Source organism: Piliocolobus tephrosceles, chromosome 5 (genome assembly GCF_002776525.5).
Source record: "Piliocolobus tephrosceles isolate RC106 chromosome 5, ASM277652v3, whole genome shotgun sequence".
Lineage (NCBI taxonomy): Eukaryota > Metazoa > Chordata > Mammalia > Primates > Cercopithecidae > Piliocolobus > Piliocolobus tephrosceles.
The window spans coordinates 116,263,859-116,291,170 of NC_045438.1; the positions used below are offsets into that span (position 1 = coordinate 116,263,859).

Sequence of the window (27,312 nt, forward strand, 5' to 3'; positions counted from 1 at the left end):
GGTTGTTGCAGAAGGTAGACACACTCCCTAGATATTGACCATGAATGGGCAGCATGCATGTGTGACCCGTGGCAAATCCTTGAACTCTCTGGTTCTCATTTTCTGTTGACCCAACAAAGCTCAATGGTAACCTATGGTCTCAGTCTTAGCCTGACCCTTGGAAACCTCACATTGAGAAAGTGGTATGTTAGTTATCAGCAGTAGTGTTGTGATAAAATATTATGTAAGATAAAATTTCATTTCCTTTTGAAACATGATCCTCAATCAATGGCTAAGAGAGTTTAGTTTGGGGATTGGAATTACGACACTGTGAACTCTAGTCCATAACAGTTAAACAAGCACACCCCATGCTTTCCTGTGAACTTCACTCTCCCTTTCATTCTGCTGAATTATGCTATTTCCATTTCCCAAGTTACCTGAATTTACTCCTGGAGTTATCATAGAAAGTACAATGTCAAAATATCTAATTACAAAACGGGTGAGTTGATTCAGTATGATTTCAAAGAATTCATACAGGCGTGAGCCACTGCACCCAGCCTCAACTAATGTATTTCTAAAAAAGTAGGTATGACTAAAATTAGGCATCAAAATATTTTAAATGTCTACATTTTAAACTATGGGAGTCAACAGTTTAACCTTTGGAAAGTAAAGAATTTGATGGATCCATCAAATATCAATTGGATATTTGATGACATGGAAGAATTATTGTTAATATTTCATGTGTGATAATGTACTCTGGCAAGTCACTTTAAAAACCTCAGTATCCTCAAATGTAAAATGAGAATAACAACAGCATTCACCTTAGGTGATTTTTGTAGGATAAAACGAAGAGAAGTTTAGAAGAATGACCAGTGTGTGACTGACATTGAACAAATGCTAGCTCCTTCCATATCCTGCAAAGTTAATGCAGCAACATCTCTTCTTCCAGGTTATAAAACAAAATGCCCGCCACAGAATTAGAATACAGAATTCCAAAAGAAACAAGGGATTAGCATTCTTTGTCTGTTTAAATAATTTGGATCTTCTAGTTACAGTCAGACAAGTCTGAGGCCTAATTTCTGGTTTTGATCAAATGCAGTCTCACAGCCAAAGAACTGAACAGTGACTTAGGTCCCTGCCGGTCCTCCCTATCAGTGACATCCTCTGGTTTCACAGCCAGTTCATGGATTCCCAGGGCCTTCACCCAGCTGGCTTCCAGGTGTGCCTTCATTTTAGTCCTTGGTGTAGATATTCATGTCCAGCACCAACTGGGGCGTGACTGTGAACATTGTATTTCTCTGATGTTCCATTTCATTAACTAAAAAATGGAGATAACAACCATTTCATGGTACTATAAGGAGGGTTAAAGATTTAAAATATTGAAAGGGGACGGGCGTGGTAGCTCAAGTCTGTAATCCCAGCACTTTGGGAGGCTGAGGCAGGTGGATCACAAGGTCAGGAGTTCAAGACCAGCCTGGCCAAGATGGTGAAACCCCATCTCTACTAAAAATACAAAAAAAAAAAAAAAAAAAAAAATCAGCTGGGCGTGGTGGCAGCCACCTGTAATCCCAGTTACTCAGGAGGCTGAGGCAGAGAATTGCTTGAACCTGGGAGGCAGAGGTTGCGGTGAGCTGAGATCATGCCACTGCACTCCAGGCTGGGCAACAGAGAGAGACTGTCTCAAAAAAAAAAAAAAATATTGAAAGGTACTAGCATTGAGGAAGGATCATTAGGAAGTTTTCAATAAATATTAGTTATTTAATTCTTCCTCTTCCCATTAACTCCTATACATGTGTTATTACCACATACTCTCACCTCTTAGGCTGCCAAGAAAAGTCACAGTTAGCCAATGAAGACTTGAGACTGGTTTGCTGGAATCTGAGGGTGGCCACTGATGGGTAACAATCTGAACCAAGAAAACATTCCAGGAACTCCTCCAACCCAGTCTTGAAGAAGGCAGGTTCTACCTCAGTATTTTAGGTAGTTTTCAACCATATATGCTAAAGTACATTTTTTTATTCTATGGCTTCAATTATTCATTCATTCATTCAGGCTTAGAGAAACCTCCAGAAGACTGCTATCATGGCAGAGAAACCCAAGCTCTACTACTACAATGCACGGGGCAGAATGGAGTCCACCCGGTGGCTCCTGGCTGCAGCTGGAGTAGAGGTAGGTTCTGAGTTAGGTCATCTTAAGTTGGATTTAAAATTGCGTTATCACCTACTTTTCCCACAGAAACTATGAGATGATTACTTACCGAAGCATTGTGCCTTAAATAAAAATGGACTGTAATTAAGAAAAAGATGAACAGATTTGACCAAGTAATTCTTAAAATTTCTTCTCATCTAAAAGCATACATATTAAAATACATTTAAGAAACTAATCACAAAGTGTAGAACTTAAGTGGATTAGAATTTAAACAAAGTGTAAAAAATAATTTATGGCATTTACACAACAATTAGAAACATGAATATCGATTGAATATTTGATGACATGGAAGAATTAGTTAATATTTCATGTGTGATAATGTACTATGGCTATCTTTAGAATACTTAATGTGTTTTAGGAAAACACATTGAAGTATTTAAGGATTAATCATATGGATCTGGGATTTATTTGGAATTATTACAAGAGGAGAAGTAGGTGGGCATACAGATGAAACCATATTGGTTTTGACTGATAATTATTGATTCTAGGTGAGAAGTATAAGGAGAATCATTATGTTTTTCTGTTTATATTTATTCATGTTCATAATTTCAACAATAAAAAATAAAAAATGCATAACATTTTTAAATGGTTGTAATTAGAGGTAAAACGCAAACTACAAATGAAGACGGAAGGGAGTGGATTGTAACAGACTACCTATTGAAGACTGACTAAATTCACAGCAATTATTTGGTTGAGCACTTACTAATTCCAGGTTCTGTACTAGGTCATGGAGACAGTGAAGAAGACAGACACAGTCCCTGCCCTGGGACGGCCTACATGTCTATGAGGATGCAGAGAAATAAACACGTGGTTAAAATCGGGGGACAGGCTTCTAGAACACATGAGCATTCCCCAGTGCCACAAAACCACATCAGAAAAAGTTTTCATTAAAAATAATGTTAGTGTGAGACTCTAATTCCTTTATTAAATTGAGAATTTTACCCTATTGTGTCGCACGTACTTCAGAAGAGAAAATTATAGTTGCAAGTGTTAAAGCTGTGTAACAGCAGTGACCTATTTAACCCTTAGCAGGGTTCCTGAGAAGTGGGGCAATACAAATTACAGCAGAGGCTCCTTGGTGGCAGAATATTTGATGGCCATTAGCCCATGGCACGCCCCATGCTGGGGACACACAAGGTTGTGGTCTGATCTCACTTGGAGACACAGGCTTTCCTAAGATATGACAACACCATAACTAGGAGAACTGCTCAGTGCCTTTTCTCCAGTGACGTCCCCTCTCAAAACATGACCTAATCATAGACATTCATGAGATCAGGGTGAAGGTGAAGTGACCTAGAAGATTGAGCAGCTATGTGCTGTGACCCATGCACTTTTCTCAATGAATTAGGTCTAAATTTCCAAATGGCCATGACCAGCCCCCTCTGGGTACGCTGCCAAACTCAGAAGTCTTATATTCTCCAAATTATGCACCAGATAGGGGCCATTCAAGGTCACAAGTCTATAATAGAATGAACTAACTAGAACCCATTTACTGTGTCTGCTTCCAGTTTGAAGAGAAATTTCTAAAATCTGCAGAAGATTTGGACAAGTTAAGAAATGGTAAGATCAATCTCTAAGTGACTCTGATGAGTGTATCTAGTAGAAAGTACAGAGGGAGGGTTGAGCAGCCAGTAATGCTATGTGTGTGAGGGGTGGTATTTGGACATAGTGCAGAGTGAGAAAGTGGTTAAGATGGAAGGGATGTGGCTCCTTGATCAAGTCTGGCAACTCTCTCCAGGCTAAAAGGACCAGACCTCTCAGAGTATTTGTTAGAGGAATGATCTCCTGCACCCTGAGAAAGCCTTTTTTGTTTTCGTGCTTGGGGAACCATGAATGAGCTGTGGTCATCAGTTCAGGATCCCATACAGTCCGCCCCATCCAAGCACATGCAGGAACATGCATTAGACCAAAGGAAGAGAAATAGATGTGGCCAATGTCTTGAGTTTTTTCTCTCATCGGGGGGCATGACAAGGTAACACTGCAGCACTATTGCAGACTTTGAAGACCAGAGAAAGGGACCGTTACATAAAACCCTCTCAGAACCTGCCTTAAATGTCACAAACACCATGAGACTTACTCTGGGAAGTTCCTGTTTTAAATGACATCTGGTTGCCAGTCGTATTGTAACTTGTCCCAACCTCTTCCTAAAATATCCATGAAGGTAAATCAACACAAAAAATACAAGAGTCCCACTATGTATCTGGAGGGGCAATAAAAATATACATGAAACAAATGGGTAAAAAGTAAAAGGAAGCTTCTTAAGAAAAAGAAGAACTACACGAAGCTTTTTTAAAATGTTGTTTGGGCTGGGTGCAGTGGCTCACGCCTGTAATCCCCCATTTTGGGAGGCTGAGGCAGGTGGATCATTTCAGTTCCGGAATTCGAGACCAGTTTGGCCAACATGGTGAGACCCCATCTCTTCTGAAAATACAAAAATTAGCCATGTGCAGTGGTGCATGCCTGTAATCCCAGCTATCAGGAGGCTGAGGTAGGAAAATCACTTGAACCTGGGAGGCAGAGGTTACAGTGAGCCAAGATCACGCCACTCCACTCCAGCCTGGGTGACAGAATGATACTCTGCCAAAAAATAAAAATAAAAATAAGTTGTTTCAAGTGAAATCTTACCAGGCAATAATTTCTTCTCCATTTTACAAATTTAGTCATTTCCACAGCCGTTATTTTTCATCCGGAAAGGGTGGATTTCATAGACATTTCACTTTCCTTTTTTTTCTTCCTTCTAAAGATGGATATTTGATGTTCCAGCAAGTGCCAATGGTTGAGATTGACGGGATGAAGCTGGTACAGACCAGAGCCATTCTCAACTACATTGCCAGCAAATACAACCTCTACGGGAAAGACATAAAGGAGAGAGCCCTGTACGGTATATTTTCTGTTCTTCCATCTACAGAGAATACAGAGTGATTTAGGTCCTTCCTTGAGTGGGTGGGACCATGGGAGGGCATCGAGACCAGCAGCAGGCTGGGCCTTGGATGTGTACACTGAGGTCCAGTATTGCAGAGTCCCATGGAGATGACGGAACAGTGAACATGGGGAGGGTTCAGACAAGTGTGATTGTAAAAGACAATGCAGCCTATGGATCCAGCACCGTGACAGAGGTTTCCAAACACTGATGAACCGTGAACTCAGGAGGATGGGGAATCAAGATTCTAGGTGCTCAGGCCTTCAGAGGCTGGACTCCGGCCAATAGCTTTGGACAGGCGTAGAATATTTGAGAGTCTGTAGATGAAGGACTAGGGAGGGAAAACTGCAAAGAAGCCAAATCTAAGGTCCTAGTAATTCCAAGAATGATGACCAGGAACCTAAATTAGCAACCAATTATATCAACTGGAATACTTGAGCAGGGCTAGTAGAGGCTGGCACCAAAGATGCTGTGGTTACCTTGACACATGGATAGAAGGCCAAAACAGCCAGACTGATTCAATACCAGCAAAGCCAAGGGGTCTCCTTGCTGTTGTGATCACACTGCATGATTCCAAATAAATCCTGAATGAAACTGCTGGCAGCTCCTCAAAAACTCCGATGACCCTCTAACAGGTATACCCCCAAACAATCAAAAATACATCCACACTATATCTTTCACATAAATTAATAATGCAAATAACAATGTTCATAGTATTCAAAAAGTAGAAACAACCCAAATATCAACAATCAATAAATGGAGGAGGAAAATGCGCCTTAGCCATGTAATGGAAAGATATTTGGAAATGAAAAGGAATGAAGTACCAATGCATGCTACAAGATGATTAAACCATAAGACATGTTACATGAAAGAAACAAGACACAGAAGGCCACGAATTATAGGATTATTTTCGTATGAAATGTCCAGATACTCAAATCCAAAGAGGTAGAAAGTAGATTAGTGGTTGCCTGGGGCTAAAAGAGTGGGACTTGGGGAAAAATGAAGAATACTGCTAATGGTGTAGATGTCCTTATCAGGGTGATAAAAATACTTCTGGAATTAGACTGTGATTATTTTTACAGAATTCTATGAATGCACTAGAAGCCACTCAATAGTATAATGTAACATGTGACAATTATAGTATGTGAATATGCATTAATAAAGCTCTTGTTTTAAAAAGTATAGAGAATTTCACCAAGGAAGGGGATTCTTAGGTGGGGTCTCAGGAAAGGCACACATGGCTAAAGTTGGGCAACAGCACATGGAGAGGGCTGTGGAAACGTGTTTCATGAGTGTAATCGGAAGAACTGCAAATATGGGACATAGAATTAGCCCTGGGAGCTGTAAAATGATGAGAGAGGACGAGGAAATATGGATGAGAGGGCTGTGCCAGGGACTCTCTTAGGATTACTTAGGAAGCAGATCTTTGACCACTTGACACACACTAAGTCCATGCACAGAACAAACCACAATTCAGATGATCGATCCTAGCACAGCACCAGTGGGTACTGGCAGTGATTCCACCAATTTCTCTCATGACTGTGACCACCAATGTTTTTTTCCTGTATTAGGTCATCTGTGTAACAAAAATTAGAGATCTATCTACCTCGATAGGTTGTTTTAATAAAGAAATGTTAATATACCTGTAAAAATCAGAGCATAATGACTAGACTATAAAAGGCACTCACTGGAGGTGAATTATTTTGCCATCACCTGTTACTCTACTCTCTTAGGTTTTTATAAACCTATAAAATCTAAGGCAAAAGGTATTTGACCATTTGGTTGTTTTTGTCTTTCAGGATTGATATGTATGCAGAAGGTATAGCAGATTTGGGTGAAATGATCCTTCTTCTGCCCTTTTGTCAACCTGAGGAAAAAGATGCCAAACTTGCCTTGATCAAAGAAAAAACAAAAAATCGCTATTTCCCTGCCTTTGAAAAAGTAAGTGAAACTATTCAGTGTTTGGGGAACTGAGTTTAGAGGCCAGTAGAAAAATAGTGGCTGGGCATTCCTGGGGCCACTGACCTTCACTTTCAGTGAGACTTCCTGAACACCAATGCAGTGCTCTGACTCTCAAGGCATTTTATGAAAATAGGCTTGGAGAAACAATTGTATCACTTATACCCAAGCTATAATTTTCCAGCAAAATTTTAATTTACTGAACCCCAACATGGAATTATCTGTTCAACAAAATTTCGTGTTTATAAGTAGAACGTGGGCTGTGGAAGGCTCTGGACCACACTAGAGGTTGCTGTTGAGTCTATGGAACCCCATGGACTTTGATTGAAGACGAGCATGATGAAAGTGATCCATCAGAAAACATTCTGGTACCATGTGCAGGAAGACAGGAGACCAATTGCCCAACCAGAGAATACTGCAGTGTTTCAGAGATGGGTATTTTTAAAAAGGAGAGTGATTGTGGGATGCAGAGGAAGATTTTGCAAAATGCATTTTATAGTAAGTTGTAGACATCAGTGCAGTTCACCTGTAAATGCTTCAGCTTGCAGATTATAACATAGTGCCAGTCAGGAGTGAGAGTCAATGCTGTGAGAAAGATGATGAATTCAGGTTCACCCAGGTTTACTACAGATCCCAAGGAGATAGAGCGGGGAATGAGGAGAGCAGACAAGGAGAAATGAGGACTCTGAAATAGTCTCCTTCTAGGGGAAGAGTGCCGTCATGAAGGTGGAGTCGCTGCCCAAGGGAGATTGGAGAGGGAGGGAGCAGAATGTAGATCCACGTCCTGAATGTGAGGGCTCCACACGGTAGGGCCTGGGGCAGACAGAACATGTGGCGGCGAGTGCTATGCCCCCGGCCCATGTGGAAGAAGCAAGCTGGGTGGGTGGTGTAGATGCCACAGCGATGTAGATGAGAAGAGAAAATGGGAGCCTGAGCTCCAACTGAGGAGTGAGTAGAGTCACACTTCTTACTCTCTCATTCATTCAGATAATGTGGGGAAAGCTCTGGATTTCTGCACCCATGCAGTAAGGCAACAGAGGTGGGGAAAGTCAGGGTGGAGAGGCTCTGAAAGAAGCAGGGGTCCCAGCCTGGGTGGGCATGTGTTCCTGATCTGATTCCTCCAATTCTCCAGGTCTTAAAGAGCCATGGACAAGACTATCTTGTTGGCAACAAGCTGAGCCGGGCTGACATTCACCTGGTGGAACTTCTCTACTATGTGGAAGAGCTTGACTCCAGCCTTATCTCCAGCTTCCCTCTGCTGAAGGTGACCCATTTCACAGTCCAGAGAGGCAGCCCCATATCTCCCATCTTGGGATCTTGTATCTGGGCCCTAGGACTGTCCAAGTTTTGACCCCAGCCTTCTCCAGGCCTTCAGTGCCCCAGGGTCTCCAAAATCAGCTTCCAGGCTCCAATGTTGAGAAATGAAAACACGTTTCTTATGGAAAGGAAATTTGTGGTGCATGCTACCCCACAAAGAGTATTTTGCCTTTTATCATGTGAAGGACCCAGGGCCCAGCATCTCTCCCCATCCCTCTATTTCAATGTGGTTTCTGTTCCTGAATTCTCTGTGACATCCTTTATCCCATATGTGCCCTTGTCTTCCCATATTCAGTCAGTCTGAGCAGGGCCCTTTCCATCTGGTTTCCTCCCTGGGCTCCGGCTCCTGCTGTCAGACATTGTGTTCCTCTCTGCACAGCTCTCCAGCACTCTGTCCCCCACACTGTATCTCTCACTGAGAAAAGGTGGTCCCATGGTTTGTCTTTAATATTTTCTATAACTATTCCCTTTCCCAACTAATTTCCCCATATTTTTACTTCTGCTTAGAGACTGATCTGTGTTGATATCCCACAGGCACATTATTTTTTCTTGTCTTATATGAAAGTCACTAATCTACAGGATTAATACTTAAGGAGAAAGATAGGGATGACTGAACTGATTAAAACTTAAAGACATCTTTGGGGAAAATAAAGTGAGCTACATGTTCTTGTTCTGATCTTCATTTCTCACTGGGTGTCTGTTTCTGCCTCCATGCTAGTGCTGATGCAGGGGACTCGCTTGGTCTTTGGCAGGAGGGGCTCAGATTCCCTGGGCCGTGTTAATGGTGGTGTCAGTCCTTGGCTTCACTCTGAGGCTGTGCTTTATGAATTACAGGCCCTGAAAACCAGAATCAGCAACCTGCCCACGGTGAAGAAGTTTCTACAGCCTGGCAGCCCAAGGCAGCCTCCCATGAATGCAAAATCTTTAGAAGAATCAAGGAAGATTTTCAGGTTTTAGTAAAGCAGCCATGGAGTCCAAGAACATACAAAACCAATATTCTAAAGTTTTGCAACAATAAAGTGCTTTACCTAAGTGTTGACTGTGCCTGTTGTGAAACTAACGAACTCATTCCAATTATGTGTTAATTAAATAATACAACTCCTATTCGCCGACTTGGTTAAAATTGATTTCTTTTCATTAGGATCTGATGTGAATTCAGATTTCCAATCTCCTCATAGCCAACCATTTTCTTGGAATTAAAAATTCAGTAAAAAAGGAAACTACAAATTATGTGATTTGACTTTTCCAAGAATTGTCCTGTAACAAACAATTTCTCATACAATCTATTAAAATGTCAATGTAGAAATGCACTTCTGACATTTTCAGGTGTGCACAGGAGAAGAGTTACCATTCTCGGTAATGGCATAAAGCCATTTTCTTCTTTTCCTGGACAGTCATTTTATTTCTGATAAAAGCATTCTTTCTTATGCATTTGCAAAATAACGATTCTGTCTGCCGTGGATTCCTCAGTTTTCTAGAAGGTGAGGAAATACTGAAGAGCAAACAGACCCACCCTCTGCTCTCAGGCCACTCTGTTGTCCCTTACAGTATATGTGCTCCTGGCTCATCCTCACTCTGCTCCTTAAGGCTCCGTGGGGCCCCAGGCCTTCCCTCAGTTCCTTCAGTGCCACTCAGGCATAGACTGCCAAGATACAGATGGTATATGTGAATTACATACACATAAGTATATGCAAAATCATTTTTCCCTGGTGTGGCACTGTACCAGAATGCTTCCATTAGGAGTGCTTTGTAGCTCTACCACATACTGGTCCTATAATGTGAATCTCTCTCAGGACGCCTGGGCTTCCACAATTTGACCTCTCCTCCTGCTAGAGTGAGCTTCCCAACAGTTGGCAGATGTGGCTGAGGGAGCAGACAGACACACAGGCTTCCTGCCTGCAGCTCCACTTTGCTCTAGTCTCTTCACTTACAATCAGAGTAGTTGTTCTAAAATGCAAATTAGAAAAAAAAATCACAGAATTCTTCAGTGAGTCCTGACTGCATGCAGAATGCATCCTCACACCCGTCTTCACTCCTCGATCTCCAGCCCAATCAACTCTCTGAGCATAGCGGGGTCTCTTGCCTTCCTGCCTGGGTGCATCTGCTAGCCCTGCCTGGCAAGCTTCTTCCCAGTGGACACACTTAACACCACCTCATTGCTTCCCAGGAGTGCTGGGCTGTCCTCTGCCCTCCACAGAGCCCTAGTGAGCCTCTAGTAACACCTGAGGGCCCCTGTGTCTGCTCCCCTGTACTGTGAGCTCATGGTGTGGGGCTTGGCCTGCTGAGTCCCCAGTGCTTCTTCACCAACGGACAGTGACACCTGCACAGACCCATACACAGCTCTATGCACCTCCAGAACCCGGGTATATGAGACTGGGCTTTGAGAACTCACAAACCCCCACATACTCTACCTGTCTCTATTCATTCATCAATTTCTAAAAAAAAAAAAAAAAAGACTAATATCCTTCAAACTCTTCGTAAGGACCTTGCTTGGATGCTAACCAAATTAAACAAACTGCTAAGAAATTTTTATGGGACACTTACATGAACTAGAATACTGAAGCTTTGGGGAAATTAGGGAATTATAGAATTTTAATATGATAAGAAATTATCATATTAAACATCATAGTGTGATTATGTTTAAAAGAGAAGTTCTTCCTTTCTAGAGATGAATACTAGTATTTACAGATGAAATGATATGCTGTTTGGGATTCGCTTGAAAAGAATCCCATGGTAGTGGAAGGAGTACATGGGAGTTTGTATCATTTTCTGGTGGCTCCTGTCACAGATTCCTACAAACTGGGTGGCTTGAAACAACAGAAATGCATTTTCTTACAATACTAAAGGCCAGAAGTCCGAAGTCAGGGTGTGAGTAGGGCCACATTCCCCTGCAAGCTCTAGGCAACAATCCTTCCCTGCCTCCTACAGCTTCTGGGAGCTCTTGGCATTTCTGGACTTTCACGGATCGTGGCCACATCCCTCTACTTTCTGCCTGGGGCTTCCAGCACCTCACCCTCTGCGTGTCTGTGTCTTCTGTTCTCTGTGTTGCAGGGACACTTGTCATTGGATTTAGGGCCTATCTGGATATTCCAGGATGAGCTCATCTCAAGTTCCTTAACTTCTTCTGCAAAGAGGCTTTTTCCAAATAAGGTCACATTTATAGGACCCAAGGATTTGGACGTGGACCTCTCTTTCTTGGGAGCCAACATAACATAATCCACTACCTGGTATAGATGAAGAAATGTTGCTGGAAATTGATGAATCCAGGTCATGGGTACCTTCAAGCTTGTTATATTATTCCCTCTACTTTTGTATTTGCTAGAATTTTTCCATGTAAATTTTAAAACTATCTTATTTCCAGAGCTCCTACGATGTCCATGTTTTGTCCCAGACAATAAGGACTGGACTCAAACAAGATGAAGGCTCTGCTCTCAGGAGCTCAAGGTCTAAGGGGAAATCTGATATTGAACACACCTTGTCAAATTAATGTAGGGAAAGACACAATAGAGAAAATACAGTAGGAGCTGAAAGTAGAGTATTCCAGTCAGAACAAATACCATGTGCAAAGGCCCAGAGGCCAGGAAGGGTGATTTGAGCAATGCAGAGAGGAAACACTATAAAAATAGGGTGGACAGATTTGGCAGATAAGATACAGGACACCCAAATAAATGTGAATTTTTAGATAAACAATCAATACTTTTTTAGTATAAGCATGTTTCCTACAGTGTCTGGAACACACTTATACTAAAAAAATGACTGATCCTTTGCCTGGAATTCACATTTACCTGGGTGCCCTGTATTTTATGTAGCAACCCAGTAAGAGAAGCCTTCCAGAGGGCCATCAGCCTGCCCTTCACAGACGTACCCTCCCAGCTATGCTCCCAGCAGAGATTTCTCATCTACCTTAGTCCTTACATCCAAGTCACGAAAAGTGAGTGTCTTCAAAAAGCCAGTTTCCACTGACTTGTAAAGAAAGCCAAATCTGCTGAAATTTTTGGTTAAACTTTTATTGCCAAACTTGAAAAAGAACATATTAACTAGTTACCTTGTGATAAGAGGATGACTTGCCATTTTTCTTAGAATCTAGTAGGCAGTACTGCGTCCTGAGATGTGTGGGAGTGGCTGTTTTTAACTTGACTCTGTTCCTTTCAATGGGAGGGAGCTACTGAAATGACCATGTAGTATATAAGCCACACTAGGACCTCAGATTAAGCTGTTGAGTCACGAGGGTGACAACCTTTAACAAAGTAAGTACTGATCTTATAAATCTTTCTACACTGCCTCACACCATCTCATCTAGGTCACTAGGAAAAATACTTTCAAATGTGTCCTTAGTATAATAAAAAAATCAGTTTCATACTCACATCAATGCCCTCTTTGTGTGGTTGGATGACAGTTTGAGTCGTGCATTCAGTTGCTTTTGGACATATTGTGCCAACTCAATAATCAGAAAGACACTATGTGGGAACAAAGTTTTGTAATGGGTACATTAGAACATTCCCCCCTGTGGAGATGTCACACTAACTGCAGTTAGGGGGTTTTGGGCAATGACTCTTTCTGGCTACTTCCTGCTGAAAAGGGGCGTCAAATAAGGAACGGCAGCTAAGGCTCCTCCTGGGGTCCATCTAAGGGTCCTCAGAAGAACGTCATGTTCATGTGTGGTTCAGTTTGCAGCATCATTTGGAATTTGATTGCCTCTAGGTGAGAAGAAACAATTCGAGTTATAGTATTGACTATACAGGGTCCAAATATCAATATGAGACATATAAGCAAGAGAGAGAGGCCTTAATAAAGGGGTTAACCAATTCCATAAAGAAGACTGGAATTCATTAAAGAGGGATTATAGCCACCCAGGGCTGAAGCCTGCATTTTCCCTGAGCCTGTCAATGATTTTGATTTGATCTTTAGGTGCCTGTAGATTGTCCTCTACTTTACTAGAGGTGTTAGTCCAAGATATAGAACTTCCCTTTGAGGGTCTATGAAGTTCCTTGGTTTTATTTTCCCAAAGAAAGAAACCTCTGGGTTATGGGCACCCTCCTCTTTCATTACCTGGCAGAATTTGCAGGAGAATTGTCCAAAACTAGCATATTGATCCAGATTGTTTACATGACCCATCCCTTTTTCTTTCTTTCAAGCTGCAGGAGATCACCACTTGATTGACAGGAATAAGCAGGGTTAGTCTAAAATGCATGTAAAAAGCTTAAAAACAATTAATGAGACTAGGATTTAATGACAAATGTATGATAAGCTTTGGAGCACAATTTTTCTCTCTAGTCCTCATTTTTGGTAAAAACAAATTATGATAAGACCGTATATGTTGTTCGTAGAATAAACTTTAGTATTATACTTGGCCTAATGATTTGCATAAAGTGCAGCAAGAATGGTTATTTCTACATAGGCCTTTTGGATTGGCTTTGATGAAATTCTGTTCAACAAGGAATTTCAGATAAGACTTTTTTTTTTTTTTTTTTTTTTGAGATGGAGTCTTGTTCTGTTACCCAGGCTGAAGTGTAGTGGCGCGATCTCTGCTCACTGCAACCTCCACCTCCCAGGTTTACGCCATTCTCCTGCCTCAGCCTCCTGAGTAGCTGGGACTACAGGCGCCTGCCACTACGCCCAGCTAATTTCTTGTATTTTTAGTAGAGATAGCGTTTTACCGTGTCAGCCAGGATGGTCTCGATCTCCTGACCTCATGATCCACCCACCTTTGCCTCCCAACAAATAAGACTTTTAAAGCCAAACCCAGCCATGGGTTTGTATCCTCAAATACCTGTGAGTTGGGTGATCCTCTCCATGTGAGGTTCCAAGATAAACTCAGAGCTTCCAGATCTGTTAGAACACGACATTCTTTACTGACCACAGAACCTGTGCCTTTTAAAAACTGAATTTTGTATATGCATCCTAAAGAAGCTGAAGTTAATAAATTCCTCTCTCATTTACAAAAGCAATTACAGCTAATTGGTCACAACGGGGATGATTCCTAGTGGTCTATAATAATATCATGGCTTGGGGGATGCGGTCCTTGGTAGAAAGCTCTCTTAGTAAGCCTTTTGGGAATTCTGATTTTAAGTCTTGTCATGTGCATCTGTATTTACTGTTGGTGTAGGTTTTGTGGGCAGTGTTTCATAAATTTAGGGGAAAAGGACCTTTCAGGAGATCCCACCCTTTTCTGCCTGCTTAGGAAACATCACAAAAAAAGTGGGCCTGTGAAATTGTAAGAGCCAGTCAGAGAGATGGATTGCAGGGTTCTCCAGTTCCCTTGGTTTCTTTCTGTGTCCTGACTGCAAATCAGAGTGCCTTGGCCACTCCATGACCCAACCAGCTGCAGGTTTTTCTCAGTAGGCTTAAAGCTAAACTAGGGCCTTGAACATTTCTAGACTCTGATAAAGATATCTAGGTTGTTGCTCCAAATACCAAAAGAAACTGGTCCTGGTTCTGAGCCAAACTCCTTAAACTTTCACACGGATTCCATACCCTGATGCCCTCACTGCGGACATATCTAGGTAGAACATGCCTTTTCTCTCACCTGTTATGAGGACTACTGCAGTACTGTAAGTTCTCCTAATAAATGCTCTGGACTGATGACTTTAGCATTTAATGCTTCTTTCTTTGGAATCCCAACCGGCCCACCTCAAAATGAAATTGTGGGAAATTCTCCTCTGCCACTTTTGAGGTAGTCCAGCCTTCACTTTGGTGGGATGAAACAATAAGTAGTCATAAGAAATGATCTCCTTACAAGGACACCAGGAATTCGATTAGGAGCCACCCTTACCCAGTATGACTTCATCTTAACTAGATTACACCACCAGAGACCTTTTTTGTATCTGGGGTTAGGACTTGAACATACTCAACATACTCTTCTTGGGGAACAAAATTTAACCTACAACTCCGTGCTAAGGGATGAGATAATGCTGGGGGTGCACCTGGTCAGGCCACCTCTGCTGGAATCCATGGGTCAGAGGTGGATTCTCAGGGAGGGCAGTCATAGCTGACTTGAGATTTGCAGGCAAGACAAGTTGCAGTTATGAGGTAGAGCTATAGATGGGCAGCAGGGGTGGAATCCTGATGGAGGCTCAGCACGGTTAATGGTGTAAAAGAAAGAGACTGAGCACGGTGTGTTCAAAGAAAGAGAAGAGGCTCAGTCTGAGTGAGGCATTAAAGCGCAAGGTAGCAGGAGTGATGATGAGGTAGGATCCGGGAACAAGGCCTGCAGGCCTAAGGACTTTGAAAGCCATGACAAGAAGTTTGGATTTTGTCCTGAGAAAAGAGGGAGCTGTGGAAGTATATACCTTGCTTTGCCAAACTGGCATCCATAAAATAAAATCACAGCTTTTAAATATTCATTGTCAGTCACTTAAGCATCCATCTTAGAATAGCAAGAACATTCTTTCCCTCTGGGAGTCTCTTTCCTATGTGAAATGATAAATTTAGGCACATTAAAATTTTAAAGAGTTTATTTTGAGCAGACAGATATTCATTAATCAGGCAGTGCCAAACCACAAGAAATTTGGGCTTCACTGAGGGAGTGTGAGGGGAAAACTTTGAAAAGGTGTTTATGGAAGCAAAACAAAGAAAATACTTGCTTGGTTAAGGTGAAAAGTCACTAGTTAGAATTTAGTTGGCAGTTTCTGGTAGGTTAATTTTAAGTTTCTTGTTCTCCTAGGATATGACCTTCATGCTGAGTTGAACTTTAACTTGCTTATGTAAGTCTCAAAGCACTGGGGAAATCTCAACCTACTGGCCTCCTAATTAATTAATACCCACATAAAATCCAACAACCTAGGGGCTTATTCCATTCAAGTAGTCAAGTAGCCCTGAGACCAGTAGAAAATTCTATCAGTCTCTGCTGCTTTCTGCCACATGGAGTTCCTGTTGTCCCACAGACTTCATGATCTGAGGCGGTTTGGTTGAAACACTGGCCACAATTTGTCTATGTGAGTCCCAGTATCTTCATTCTCTATCCCCTCACAGGAAGAAAGAGGAGGTCTCCCTCCCTGCTATCCCTCAGGCCTGGGATCTCAAAATGTAGGTGGATATATAGAGTCATTTTTCTCTGGTATGCCACTGTCCAGGAGAGATGAGGATGGAACAATTTCTAGCTTCAGCCATGTACTAAGCCCATAACGTATGCTTCCCCAGAAAATCTAAGATCTAGGGGGGTAGACCCAGGGCACTGGTCCCAATTGCACATTTCCATAATGTGACCTTTGCCACAACTGGGTGTGTTAGGGCAAACAGAGACATTGGACTCATGGCTCATGTCTTTTACGTCTACTAAGGGTTAGGTCAATTCAGCCCAACCAAGATATTCCAAGATATCTTCCTAAGAGGTTCCCAGTTCCCTTTGCACATTTACCTGCTCACTCTTCAGCAGGTAAACATCCCAGCGGTAGACTCTTATGCTCTCACTCTGCAATAGAGTTTTCAACCTGATCATACCCAGCCTTCCCCAGTTTACAACAGATATTTTATAATTTATTATTATTATCATCCTGAAGTGAACTTTATAAGATTTACTTCATAATGGTTGCTGCTGGGAATGCAAGATGAATAAGATATAATAATCCTAGCCTTTGAGGGGTGCAAAATTAACCCCAAGGAAAAAGATTTGCATATAAAGAATTACGAGTCAATATGTAAATTTGCATTAAAGAAGGTTCCTGCAGGTGGCAAAATGACCTCTCAAAAAGAGTGACTGAAGAGGCCGGGTGCAGTAGCTCATGCCTGTAATCCCAGCACTTTGGGGGGCCGAGGCGGTTGGATAAGTTGAGGTTAGGAGTTTGAGATCAGCCTGGCCAACATGGCAAAACTCTGTCTTTACTAAAAATACAAAAATTACCCAGCATGGTGCCACACACCTCTAGTCCCAGTTATTCTGGAGGCTGAGGCAAGAGAATCGCTTGAGCCCAGGAGACAGAGGTTGCAATGAACCTAGATTGTGCCATTGCACTCCAGCGTGGGTGACAGAGCCAGACTCCATCTCAAAAAATAAAAAAAAAACAACAACAAAAAAAACCAAACAAACAAAAAGAGTGGCTGAAGAGAGTTTAATGAAATAACTATTATATTAGTCTGTCCTCATGCTGCTATGGAGAAATACCCAAGACTGGGTAATTTATAAAGGAAAGAGGTTTAATTGATTCACGGTTTCACATGGCTGGAGATACCTCAGGAAACTTACAATCATGGTGGAAGGCACCTCTTTACAGGGCGGCAGGGGAGAGAATGAATGCCCAGAGAATGGGGAAGCCCCTTATAAAACCATCAGGTCTTGTGAGAACTAACTCACTATCATGAGAACAGAATGGGGGAAACTGCCCCCATGATTCAATTATCTCCACATGGTCCCTCCCATGACACATGGGGATTATGAGAGATTTGGATGGGGACACAGCCAAACCATATCACCTATTTACAAACTGGGGAAGGGTTAAGCCATCACAAGGGATGATGAAGCACTCTGGGGCTCTACTTCCCCTGGGAGACAAGAGCCGAAAGCAGTACAGGGATCTAGGAAAACACTGAGAGTCACAGCTGCAAGAAAAGTCTGCACCAACAGGAGCTGATGGCTTTCACAGAGAAAGACCCACTGTCAACCTAAGTAGCCCTGAAGACATGGACAGTTTATAAATGACTGGAAATTATGATGATAATTTATTACTGATTTGCTCTAAAGTGTCATTCATTTTATGCTATATACAGTTTAGTGTAGTTAGAAAATAAAGGGAAATTTATTTTTAATTTTGGGTATATATACAGATTTATATATTTACCATGCCAGATGTTAAATATTATGAATATTATTCCTGGGTAGTCTGTGACATAAAAGTATGAAGATTTTTGTTAAGAAGTATTTAACATTTGGTATTTAATATTTACACCATCCACCATTTTCATAGTGAGTTTATACATATGTGTGTGTGTGTGTGTGTAATTGAAGTGGATATTAATTTCTCTGCACTGGGGGAATTGGGTCAATATTTGAGCCATTAGGTGTATCAACTTGCCAGTTTTCTGGGATATTCTTGAAGAACAAACATGTTTTAGCAACATTCTGCCAATTAGAGCTGCTTAAATGAGGCAGCTGTGAGTCAGCACAAATTTAGTCTGTGATGACTTTGCTCTGCCTTGCCTCCTATCTTTCTCCAATCTTGACTCACCTTCCCTCTGCACTCAGCAGCTTTGTTTCAATATATTTGTCCTTTGAACCTTTGAATACAGTTGCAACATTCTAAGTCAACAGAGCAGCTAAGCATACCTAGCAGAAAAAGAAATTTAGACTTTAACCTCAGAAACTGACGAAATCTTCTCAAGGATTGTGGTTCCAATAAATACTGTTCAAAGTATTTTATTCATAGTTCTATTCAGTAAAAGTTTATAGAGCACCTACTTTGTTCCCTGAATTGTTTTAGGGACAGAGAATGCCAGGAAAGACTAAGTCCTGAATGACAGGAACCAGAAGATCCAGTGTGAGAGGGTCTTAGTCAGAGGGAACAATGAGACAGGGTGTTGGTCAGGAACAAGTTGGGTGTGTTTTAGGTACACTGGTGTTTGGGAGCATGGTGAGGAAGTATTGGAAGGTAAGGCCAGCATGGGTGTATTAGTTATCAATTGTTGTATACCAACTCACCCCAAAGTGTAGGGACTTAAAGCAACAAATATTTATTATCTCACACAATTTCTGACGGTCAGGAATCTGGGAGCAGTTTAGCTGGGTGGTGAATCAACATTTCTCAGGACGTTGCAATCAAGTCACCAACAAAGGCTGCATCAGCAGAGGGCTTGACTGGGGCTAGAGGATCTCTTTCCAAGATGGCTCACTCACATGGCTGTTGGCAGAGGCCTCAGTTCTTCTCTGAAAGTTGGCAATACATTTCACTTCTTTGGCATGTCTGCTTCTCTGTAGGACTGCTTGAATGTCCTCAGGACATGGCAGCTAACTTCCTCTGGAGTATGTAAGCAAGAGGGAAACTACAATGTCTTTTATGACCTAGTATTGGAAATCACACCTCTGAAGATAGAGAAGGGCTGAGGAGATCACCTCAGGGGAGAGAGCAGGTGGAGAAGAGAAGGCTGGGTGGAGCCAGCCAAGGCATCTGAGGAGGAGGGGTCAGTGAAGTAGAAGGAAGTCCAAGAAAGTGTAGCATCATGAGGCCAACAGATAGGCAAGAGGACAGAAGAGTGGCATTGAATTTGGTACCACGGAGGCTACTGCTGACTTGAGGAGAAAAGATGGGGACACAAGCCTGACTGGAGTGGGTTGAGGAGAAAATGGGACGTGAGGCAGTGGAAACACCAGCTACCTACAGCCTTTTTGAGAAGTTTTGCTCCGAAAAAGGGCATATGGTTGGGACAGTAGACTTCCTCAGTGATCTAGAAGAGGAAGGGAAGGTTGGGTAGGCTGGGCTCAGTTTCATTTGCAATTGTGGAAAGTCACCTAAGAGTGGCTGAGGCTGTGCACTGAACTCTACAGCCACCAGGGAGGTCGGTTGGCTCTGGGCAGTGCGCCATCTGGTGCTCAGTCATGGAGTCAGAGTTAGACTAACACAGTAGGGTGGGCAATCCCTTTGCTGGAACAGAGATTTTTTTTTCTCGTACATTTTAAATCCAAGTTGGAGTAAACTGCCAAAAGAACAACTTAAAAAATGCTGACTGAAAGGCGGAGGTGGAAAGTTCACCTCACTTCCTTTTAACCCCTTCCAATTTATTCCATTTAGTCTTTCTTTCTTACTCCCTCATCCTCTTCACCTTAATCCGTGAGTCTCTCTGTGTTTCCTTTTCTACTATCCATTTCTATGATGCAGAATCTAATGATGCAGCTACAAGCCAAGAAACACCAAAAATTGCTGGCAGCCACCAGAAACCAGGAGAGAGGCCGGGAACAGATTCTCCCTTAGAGCTTCCAGAAGGAACCAGCTTTGCTGACATCTGGATTCTGGACTTTTAGCCACTAGACTTGTGCAAGAATAATTTCTGCTGTCTAAGCCACCCAGTTTGTGGTAATTTGTTACAGTGGCCACAGGAAAAGAATTCAACTACTGTGTAATAAAAAAAAGGAATGAGTACATACAAAAGCATAGATGAATTTCAAAATAATTGTGCTGCGTGAAAGACACCAAACAAACAAAATACCTGCTGTATGCTTCTATTTATATAAACTTCTAGAAAATGCAAACTAACTCATTGTGACAAAAAGCAGATGAGTGGTACAGGACCAGGCAGGAGAAAGGGATTTCCAAAGGGCATGAGGATGTGAATAAGTTCATTATCATGATTATGATAATAGTTTCATAGGTGTATGTGTATGTTAAAACTTAGCCAATTGAGGCTGGGCATGGTGGCTCACTCCTGTAATCCTAGCACTTTGGGAAGCCGAAGCAGACATATCACTTGAGATCAGGAGTTCAAGATCAGCCTGGCCAACATGGCAAAACCCCGTTTCTACTAAAAATACAAAAATTAGCTGGGTGTGGTGGCACACTCCTGTAGTCCCAGCTACTTGGGAGGCTGAGGCATGAGAATCACTTGAAATCAGGAAGTGGAGGTTGTAGTGAGCTCAGGTCACGCCACTGCATTCCAGCCTGGGGGTGACAGAGGAAGACTCATCTCAAAAACAAAAATGAAAACAAAACCGAAACTTATCCAGTTGTACACTTAACTCTGTACACTTTTTTTTTTTTTTTTGAGACAGTGTCTCACTCTTGTCACCCAGGCTGGAGTGCAATGGCGCAATCTCAGCTCACTGCAACCTCCCTCTCCCAGGTTCAAGTGATTCTCCTGCCTCAGCCTCCCAAGTAGCTGGGATTACAGGTGCCCACCACCACACCGTTAATTTTTTGCATTTTTAGTAGAGATGGAGTTTTGCCACGTTGGCCAGGCGGGTCTCAATATTTCATATATATATATATATATATAATATATTGTATATAATACATTACACATATTTTAAAGTGTCAATTATATCCTCTAATACAGTAATAAAACTAATAGATGGAAATAAACAATCACAAATCTATCATGTAGATAAGCATGCTGTACAATCCCTCTGCTCTCCAGTTGGTGTCCTCAGCTGCCTCTGTCCTTTCGAAGGCTTCCTTCTACCTAGAAACAGGCCCAGGTCTCCACCGTCCTAACCTTCTTAGCCATGCACCCACACTCCTCAGAAGAAACCAACAAACACTCCACAACAACTTTTTAAAATTCTTTATCCTTGGCTAGTTTTCCCTTTTGCTATTTCCTTCTTTCTTTTCAAGTCCAAAACTTCAGTAGTCTACACTCTAGCTCTCCTTCCTCTCTCAAAGTCTTGAATTTTAATTTCTTAATTAATGAACTAATCATCTTAGTTCTATGAGTTTCAAGGTCTTTTCTCAGTCTATCTTTAACTTCTATACTGCAAATACCAGCCCAACCTCCCTTTCCATCAGCAACTTTATGCCACAGTCTCCCACTCTTCGCCAAGCACTAGTGCTCAGATTTTCTTGTGGCTCATTTTTTCTTAGTTTCATGATTTATATCTCTTCTTTGCCAACATGTTGTCACGTGGATCCCACCCAGTCCTGCTTCATGTCAAAAGGCCAGGATTTTCTTGAAATAAATAACACATAATTAAGGACAGCCCTCCGGCCTCCATAGCACAGCCCTGTGAAGAAAGCTATGAAAAGATTCCCGAGGCTGACGTTGGGCAGTGAACACAGCATTTAGCAGGGCAACTTCAATACACCTCTGAAATCGCGTGGCCACTATTCCACTCACTGCACTCCACTCCTTATCTTGAAATGTTCTCCCCACTGCTCTCTGCCAGTCCGTATCAACATCTTCTGCATCATGACACCTTCACAAATACTGGACATTCCAAGAAGGAGTCTTTCTAGATCTGTGTTTCTTTCCATTCTGCCCCCACATCCTCAAGTGATAGTTTTGTCATTCTAATACTGAGGAAGATATGGAAGAGGATGGCAGTAGAGGTGGAGAAGCAGCTCTCACACAGTAGGAAGTTGGCTATTAGGTATTGTAGGTGAAAGCCAGGACTCATGCATCTGAGATGAGGATGCACTGAAGCTGATTAAAATTCTGTTATTATACATCCTCATCCTATTGTTCTACCTCAAGACCCATGCATGCTTTCTTCTAAGGCTGCCCTCAATACTGGTTGTTCTGGTATTGTAAGGAAACAAAGAAGGAAGAATCAAGCATCAAAACTCAACACATCTAGTGCTCCCCTTTAGTTTACAGATGAAAGCACTAGGGTTCAGAGAGGTTGTAATTTATCTAAGGTCACAAAGCTGATCAACAGTAGAATCAGCCTAGAACCCAGGTTTTCAGAATCACTGGCAAGAGCCATTTCCATTTATCCACTGATTCAGCAAATAATTTTTTTAGTTCTAATCTATAAAATGCTGCACTAGGACAGAGATACAGTGCTGAACAAGATGGGACAAAGGCCTCTGACCTCAAGGAATTCTCATGCAGTGGGAGGAGACAGACTACAAACAAAAAAGAAAAAGTGATAAATATCTCAATAATTATAGCCTATGATTGGGATGTGAAGGAAATTAAGCAGGGACTATGTATTAGATTGTTCTCAGGTTGCTAATTAAAAGACATACCCAAGCCTGGATAATTTATAGAGGAAAAAGGTTTAATAGACTCACAGTTCCACATGGCTGGGGAGGCCTCATAATCAGGGAGAAAGGCTAAAGGCACATCTTACACTACGGCAGGCAAGAGAGAATGAGAACCAAGTGAAAGGGATTTCCCTTTATAAAACCATCAGATCTCGTGAGATGTATTCACTACCACGAGAGCAGTATGAGAAAAAACGCTCCCGTGATTCAGTTCTCTCCCACCAGGTCTTTCCCACGACACATGGGAATTATGGGAGCTACAATTCGAGATTTGGGTGGGGACACAGCTGTTATCAGACTATAATAGAGAGTAGCTGGGGAGAGTTTACTTTAGATGGATGGTGAGGGAAACATAAAAATTGAGAGAAAACTAGGCATGCAAAGAGATGGAAGGGAGGTTCTGGGGCAAAGGAACCAGCATTTTCATGGGTTTGAAGAGAGAAAGTGCTCAGTATCTTTGTGTACCCCAAGCCGAAGGAGGCCCCTGGGGCTTGGCTGAAAAGTAGAGGACAGGGACATGGCTTGAGGAAGGGGGTGGCAGGTGGCAGATGACTCACTCCCATTAAGTCCTGTTAAGGAGTTTGGATTTTATTCTAGGTGAAATGGGAATCCAAAGGCTGGCCCTCCTCCATACAGATTTTGCCCAGAAGACACAGTATTTTGGGAGGTATGGTTCCACACTACAGCTATTTGAAAGCATAACTGGAACTTATGAAGAAAAATCCATCTGCTTCTGTACCAAAAAAAGACTGAAGAACAACACTGAAAATCAGTCGTAGTGTGTGGATTTGCCAAACTAAATTAAATTACTTTTCTGGAGTCTAGTGGATAAGTGTCTTAGTCCATTCAGTGGCTGGAACAAAATGCCATAAACTGAGGTGTTTATAAGCAACAGAAATTTATTTCTCACTGTTCTGGATGCTGAGAAGTCTGAGGTCAAGGCTCAGGCAGATTTGGTGTCTGGTGAGGGCCTGTTTCTTCACAGACGGTGTATTAGTCCATTCTTACGGTGCTATAAAAACACTGCCCAAGCCTGGGTAATTTATAAAGGAAAGAGGTTTAATTGATTCACAGTCTCACATGGCTGGGGAGACCTCAGGAAACTTACAATCACGGCAGAAGGCAAAAGAGAAGCAAGGACCTTCTTCACATGGTGGCAGGAGAGAGAAGTGCAAGCAGAGGAAATGCCAAACACTTGTAAAACCATCAGATATCGTGAGAACTCACTCACTATCACGAGAATTGCATGGGGGAAACTGTTCCCATGATCAGATCACTTCCCTCCCTTGACACATGGGGATTACAATTCAAGACGAGATTTGGGTGGGAACATAGAGCCAAACCATATCAGTCCGTGCCTTCTTGCTCAGTCCTCACATGGTAGAAGGGGCAAGCAAACTCCCTTGGACCTCATTTATAACGGCCCTAAGGGCACTAATTCCATTCATGAGGTCTCTGTCCTCATAACCTAGGCACCTCCCAAAGGCCCCACTTCTTAATGGCATCACCTTGGAGATTAGGTTTCAACATATGAATTTTAGGAGGACACAAACATTCAGACCATAGCAATAAGTATGTTGGTAAAATTTCTAAAATAAATGAATTATGCTGACATAAACAGGGCAGCTACTAACTCATAACTATAACTGAGGTTGCTATTTGCCAGGTACAGCTCACAGAGAAAGTAAATGTCAATCAAAACATTTTAACAGAACAATTTAAATATACTCAAAGAGCATCCCCCTTAAACTCATCAAATCATTTCAAAACTAAAAGCAGACCTGTGAATGTGGATAATTGCCTCTAATATCACGTTTTATAAGTTAGTATCTTTATGTTAAGTTTTCCTAAAATTAAGCTTCCAGTATAAGGATGCATGTTTGCACTTAAACGTATGGTCCACACACATACCCACACGTGAAGAAAACACATACCAAATGCTTAAGGGCTGAATTGCACTGAATTATGAAGTTCCATATTTTAAGATTCACAATTTTTAAATGCTGGATTAATATGTAACATGTCATTGGGATTTCTCACAGAAAGAATTGATTTTGCTTAATTTTTTTCAATACAGTTTAAATAAGCTAATTTTTTTTGCTTATCTAGCTATCTCTGATTATTTTACAAAGCTTTATTTTCCACTGTTGGTAACAATTTAGTTACTAGTGCCAAGCAATGTCCTGCAAGGAGAGTGAAGTGCAGACTTTTCTAAGTGAGACCAGTATGTGCCTAGGCAACATCTTCGTGGGAGCAAAGAAATCCCACTTTATATCACAAGCAGGACATAAAGATTTTCTATAAACCAGAAAATATGTATTCAATATTCAAGGAACCATGAGCTTGTACTGTGTGCTAGCTTACTGAATTGACTTTTTCATAGAAAGGAAAATCTTTGTTCTTCCTCTGAAATTGCCCAAGAATCCACACGACTAAAACCCAGTTTGAGTAGACCAAGCAGAATGGAGGCATAATGCCAAGATGGCTGAAGATACATTTCCAGAATCCTAGGTTGAAGATAAACATAATTTTAAAAGGCATATAGTTACTGGAATATTTAATTCCTTTTATTCTTACATACATTAAAGATGGAATTATTGCCTTTGATTTTTTACTTTAGAGGCACACTTGAAAGCTGTGAAATTACCTACTTAGCAGCTTTGCCTGCCTGCTAACGTTCTTCTGGCTAGAACAAGGTAAATGCACAGTAATTGCTTCTTATCTCTCCTTTTCTGCAAATAGGTAGAGGGAAATGATTGATGTTCATGGTCTATTGTGTCTTTTTTTAAATAATTTCCCTTAAATAAAAGATAGATTTGGAAGTAGTTACAAAAGGAAAGAAAGAGCTAGAGAAAGCCGGTGCAAGATGATATTCTATTAATACCCATTGCCTGGAGTTCTGTTTGGTGCCATTTGACTGACGAAGTCACCACTTTATCTCAAGCAAATAAGTTCAGTTGTTAAAAATGCAGGGAATTTTCTAGAATGTGCTTACTATATGCTTAAAACTTAAGTCATAGATACTGAGAATTATTTCCAATTTATCCTAAGTTTAAAATAAAGCTAGAGTTTAAATGAAAGCCAAATCACAACTAAAATGATTTAAAATGAATTAACCTTATTTATTCAGTTATAACTAAATACTCTCATTATTCTCTCACCTCAAATCAATAATAGATATTAATTTGAATGAATGGACTAGAATTTACCATTATATTCTAGATGTATAAATTATTTTTAGAATAATAGACATATGAACACACACTATGAAAAATATATTTCTAAATAAATCAGCAATCTGTTTCTCATGAATTTTCAAATTGAGTTTATTTGAATTTTTTTTTTTTTTTTTTTTTTTTTTTGAGATAAGGTCTCACTCTGACACTCAGGCTAGAGTACAGTGGTGTGATCATGGCTTACTGCAGCCTCTGCTGTAAGAGATCCTCCTGTGCTCAAGTGATCCTCTCCCCTCAGCCTCCCTAGTAGTTGGGACTACTGGCACTCACCACTACACCTGGCTAATTTTTGCATTGTTTTGTAGAGACAGGGTTTCACCATGTTGGCCAGACTGGTGTCGAAGTCCTGGGTGTTTGGACGAACGGAGGCAGGATGGTGCACTTCCGTGTTCTTCATCCTCCCCCACCCCCAACTCTTCCGGCGCACGCGAAAATGCAGCTGGAGCCTGGGACGGTGCAGATCAACTGGGCATGCGCCAGGTGACGTCAATCCGAAGAGACGAAGATTTACCTGGTGGCACCTGTGGAACACCCGGGACACGCCCTGCCCCGCCTATTGCCCTCCCACTCCTAGAAAAGCCACTCTCGCCAAGGTCCCACGCGGCCTTCTCACAGCCCCACTCCTGTGGGGATGTCAGGACTGTGGGAACTCCCTCAGAGAGCCCCACCGGGGGACTCTGCGGGCCTCCTTTGCTGGAGGCCGACAGACTTCTCCCCCCACACCTTAGGTGACCAAAAATAAACTTGCAGTTTTGCTCCTACACTTGCCTACCCGCTGGTTCTTTTGTGCCCGCTCTGGTGGTCTTAGAAAAACAAATCACTGGGCTCAAGTGATTGGCTAGCGTTGGCCTCCCAAAGTGCTGGAAATACAGGCCTGAGCTACTGCACTTGGCTTATTTGAATTCTTTATAGGTCTTTTTTGGTTACATGGTTAATTGAAGTCATTTCATATAAATTACTTAGTTTTGATTTGTACTTTTATATAATTGTGTGTTCTTCAAATTATCAGAATGATAATACATCTTTTTGAAGATGACCCACTCGTAACCTAGCTTCATTTTATTTTAGG

General features: G+C 41.7%; 1 protein-coding gene across 1 annotated transcript in view; it reads left to right on the forward strand.

Moving 5' to 3' along the window:
- The window catches only part of LOC111535138 (glutathione S-transferase A1), a 93,167-nt gene extending 83,680 nt beyond the window's left edge, over window positions 1-9,487 (forward strand). The window contains exons 2-7 of the mRNA XM_026455473.1: window positions 2,032-2,148; window positions 3,696-3,747; window positions 4,931-5,063; window positions 6,907-7,048; window positions 8,199-8,330; window positions 9,218-9,487. Coding sequence (XP_026311258.1) covers window positions 2,062-2,148; window positions 3,696-3,747; window positions 4,931-5,063; window positions 6,907-7,048; window positions 8,199-8,330; window positions 9,218-9,340 — 669 coding nt within the window. The 5' untranslated portion in view covers window positions 2,032-2,061 and the 3' untranslated portion in view covers window positions 9,341-9,487. The remainder of the gene's footprint in view (window positions 1-2,031; window positions 2,149-3,695; window positions 3,748-4,930; window positions 5,064-6,906; window positions 7,049-8,198; window positions 8,331-9,217) is intronic.
- The last annotated feature ends 17,825 nt before the right edge of the window (window positions 9,488-27,312 follow it).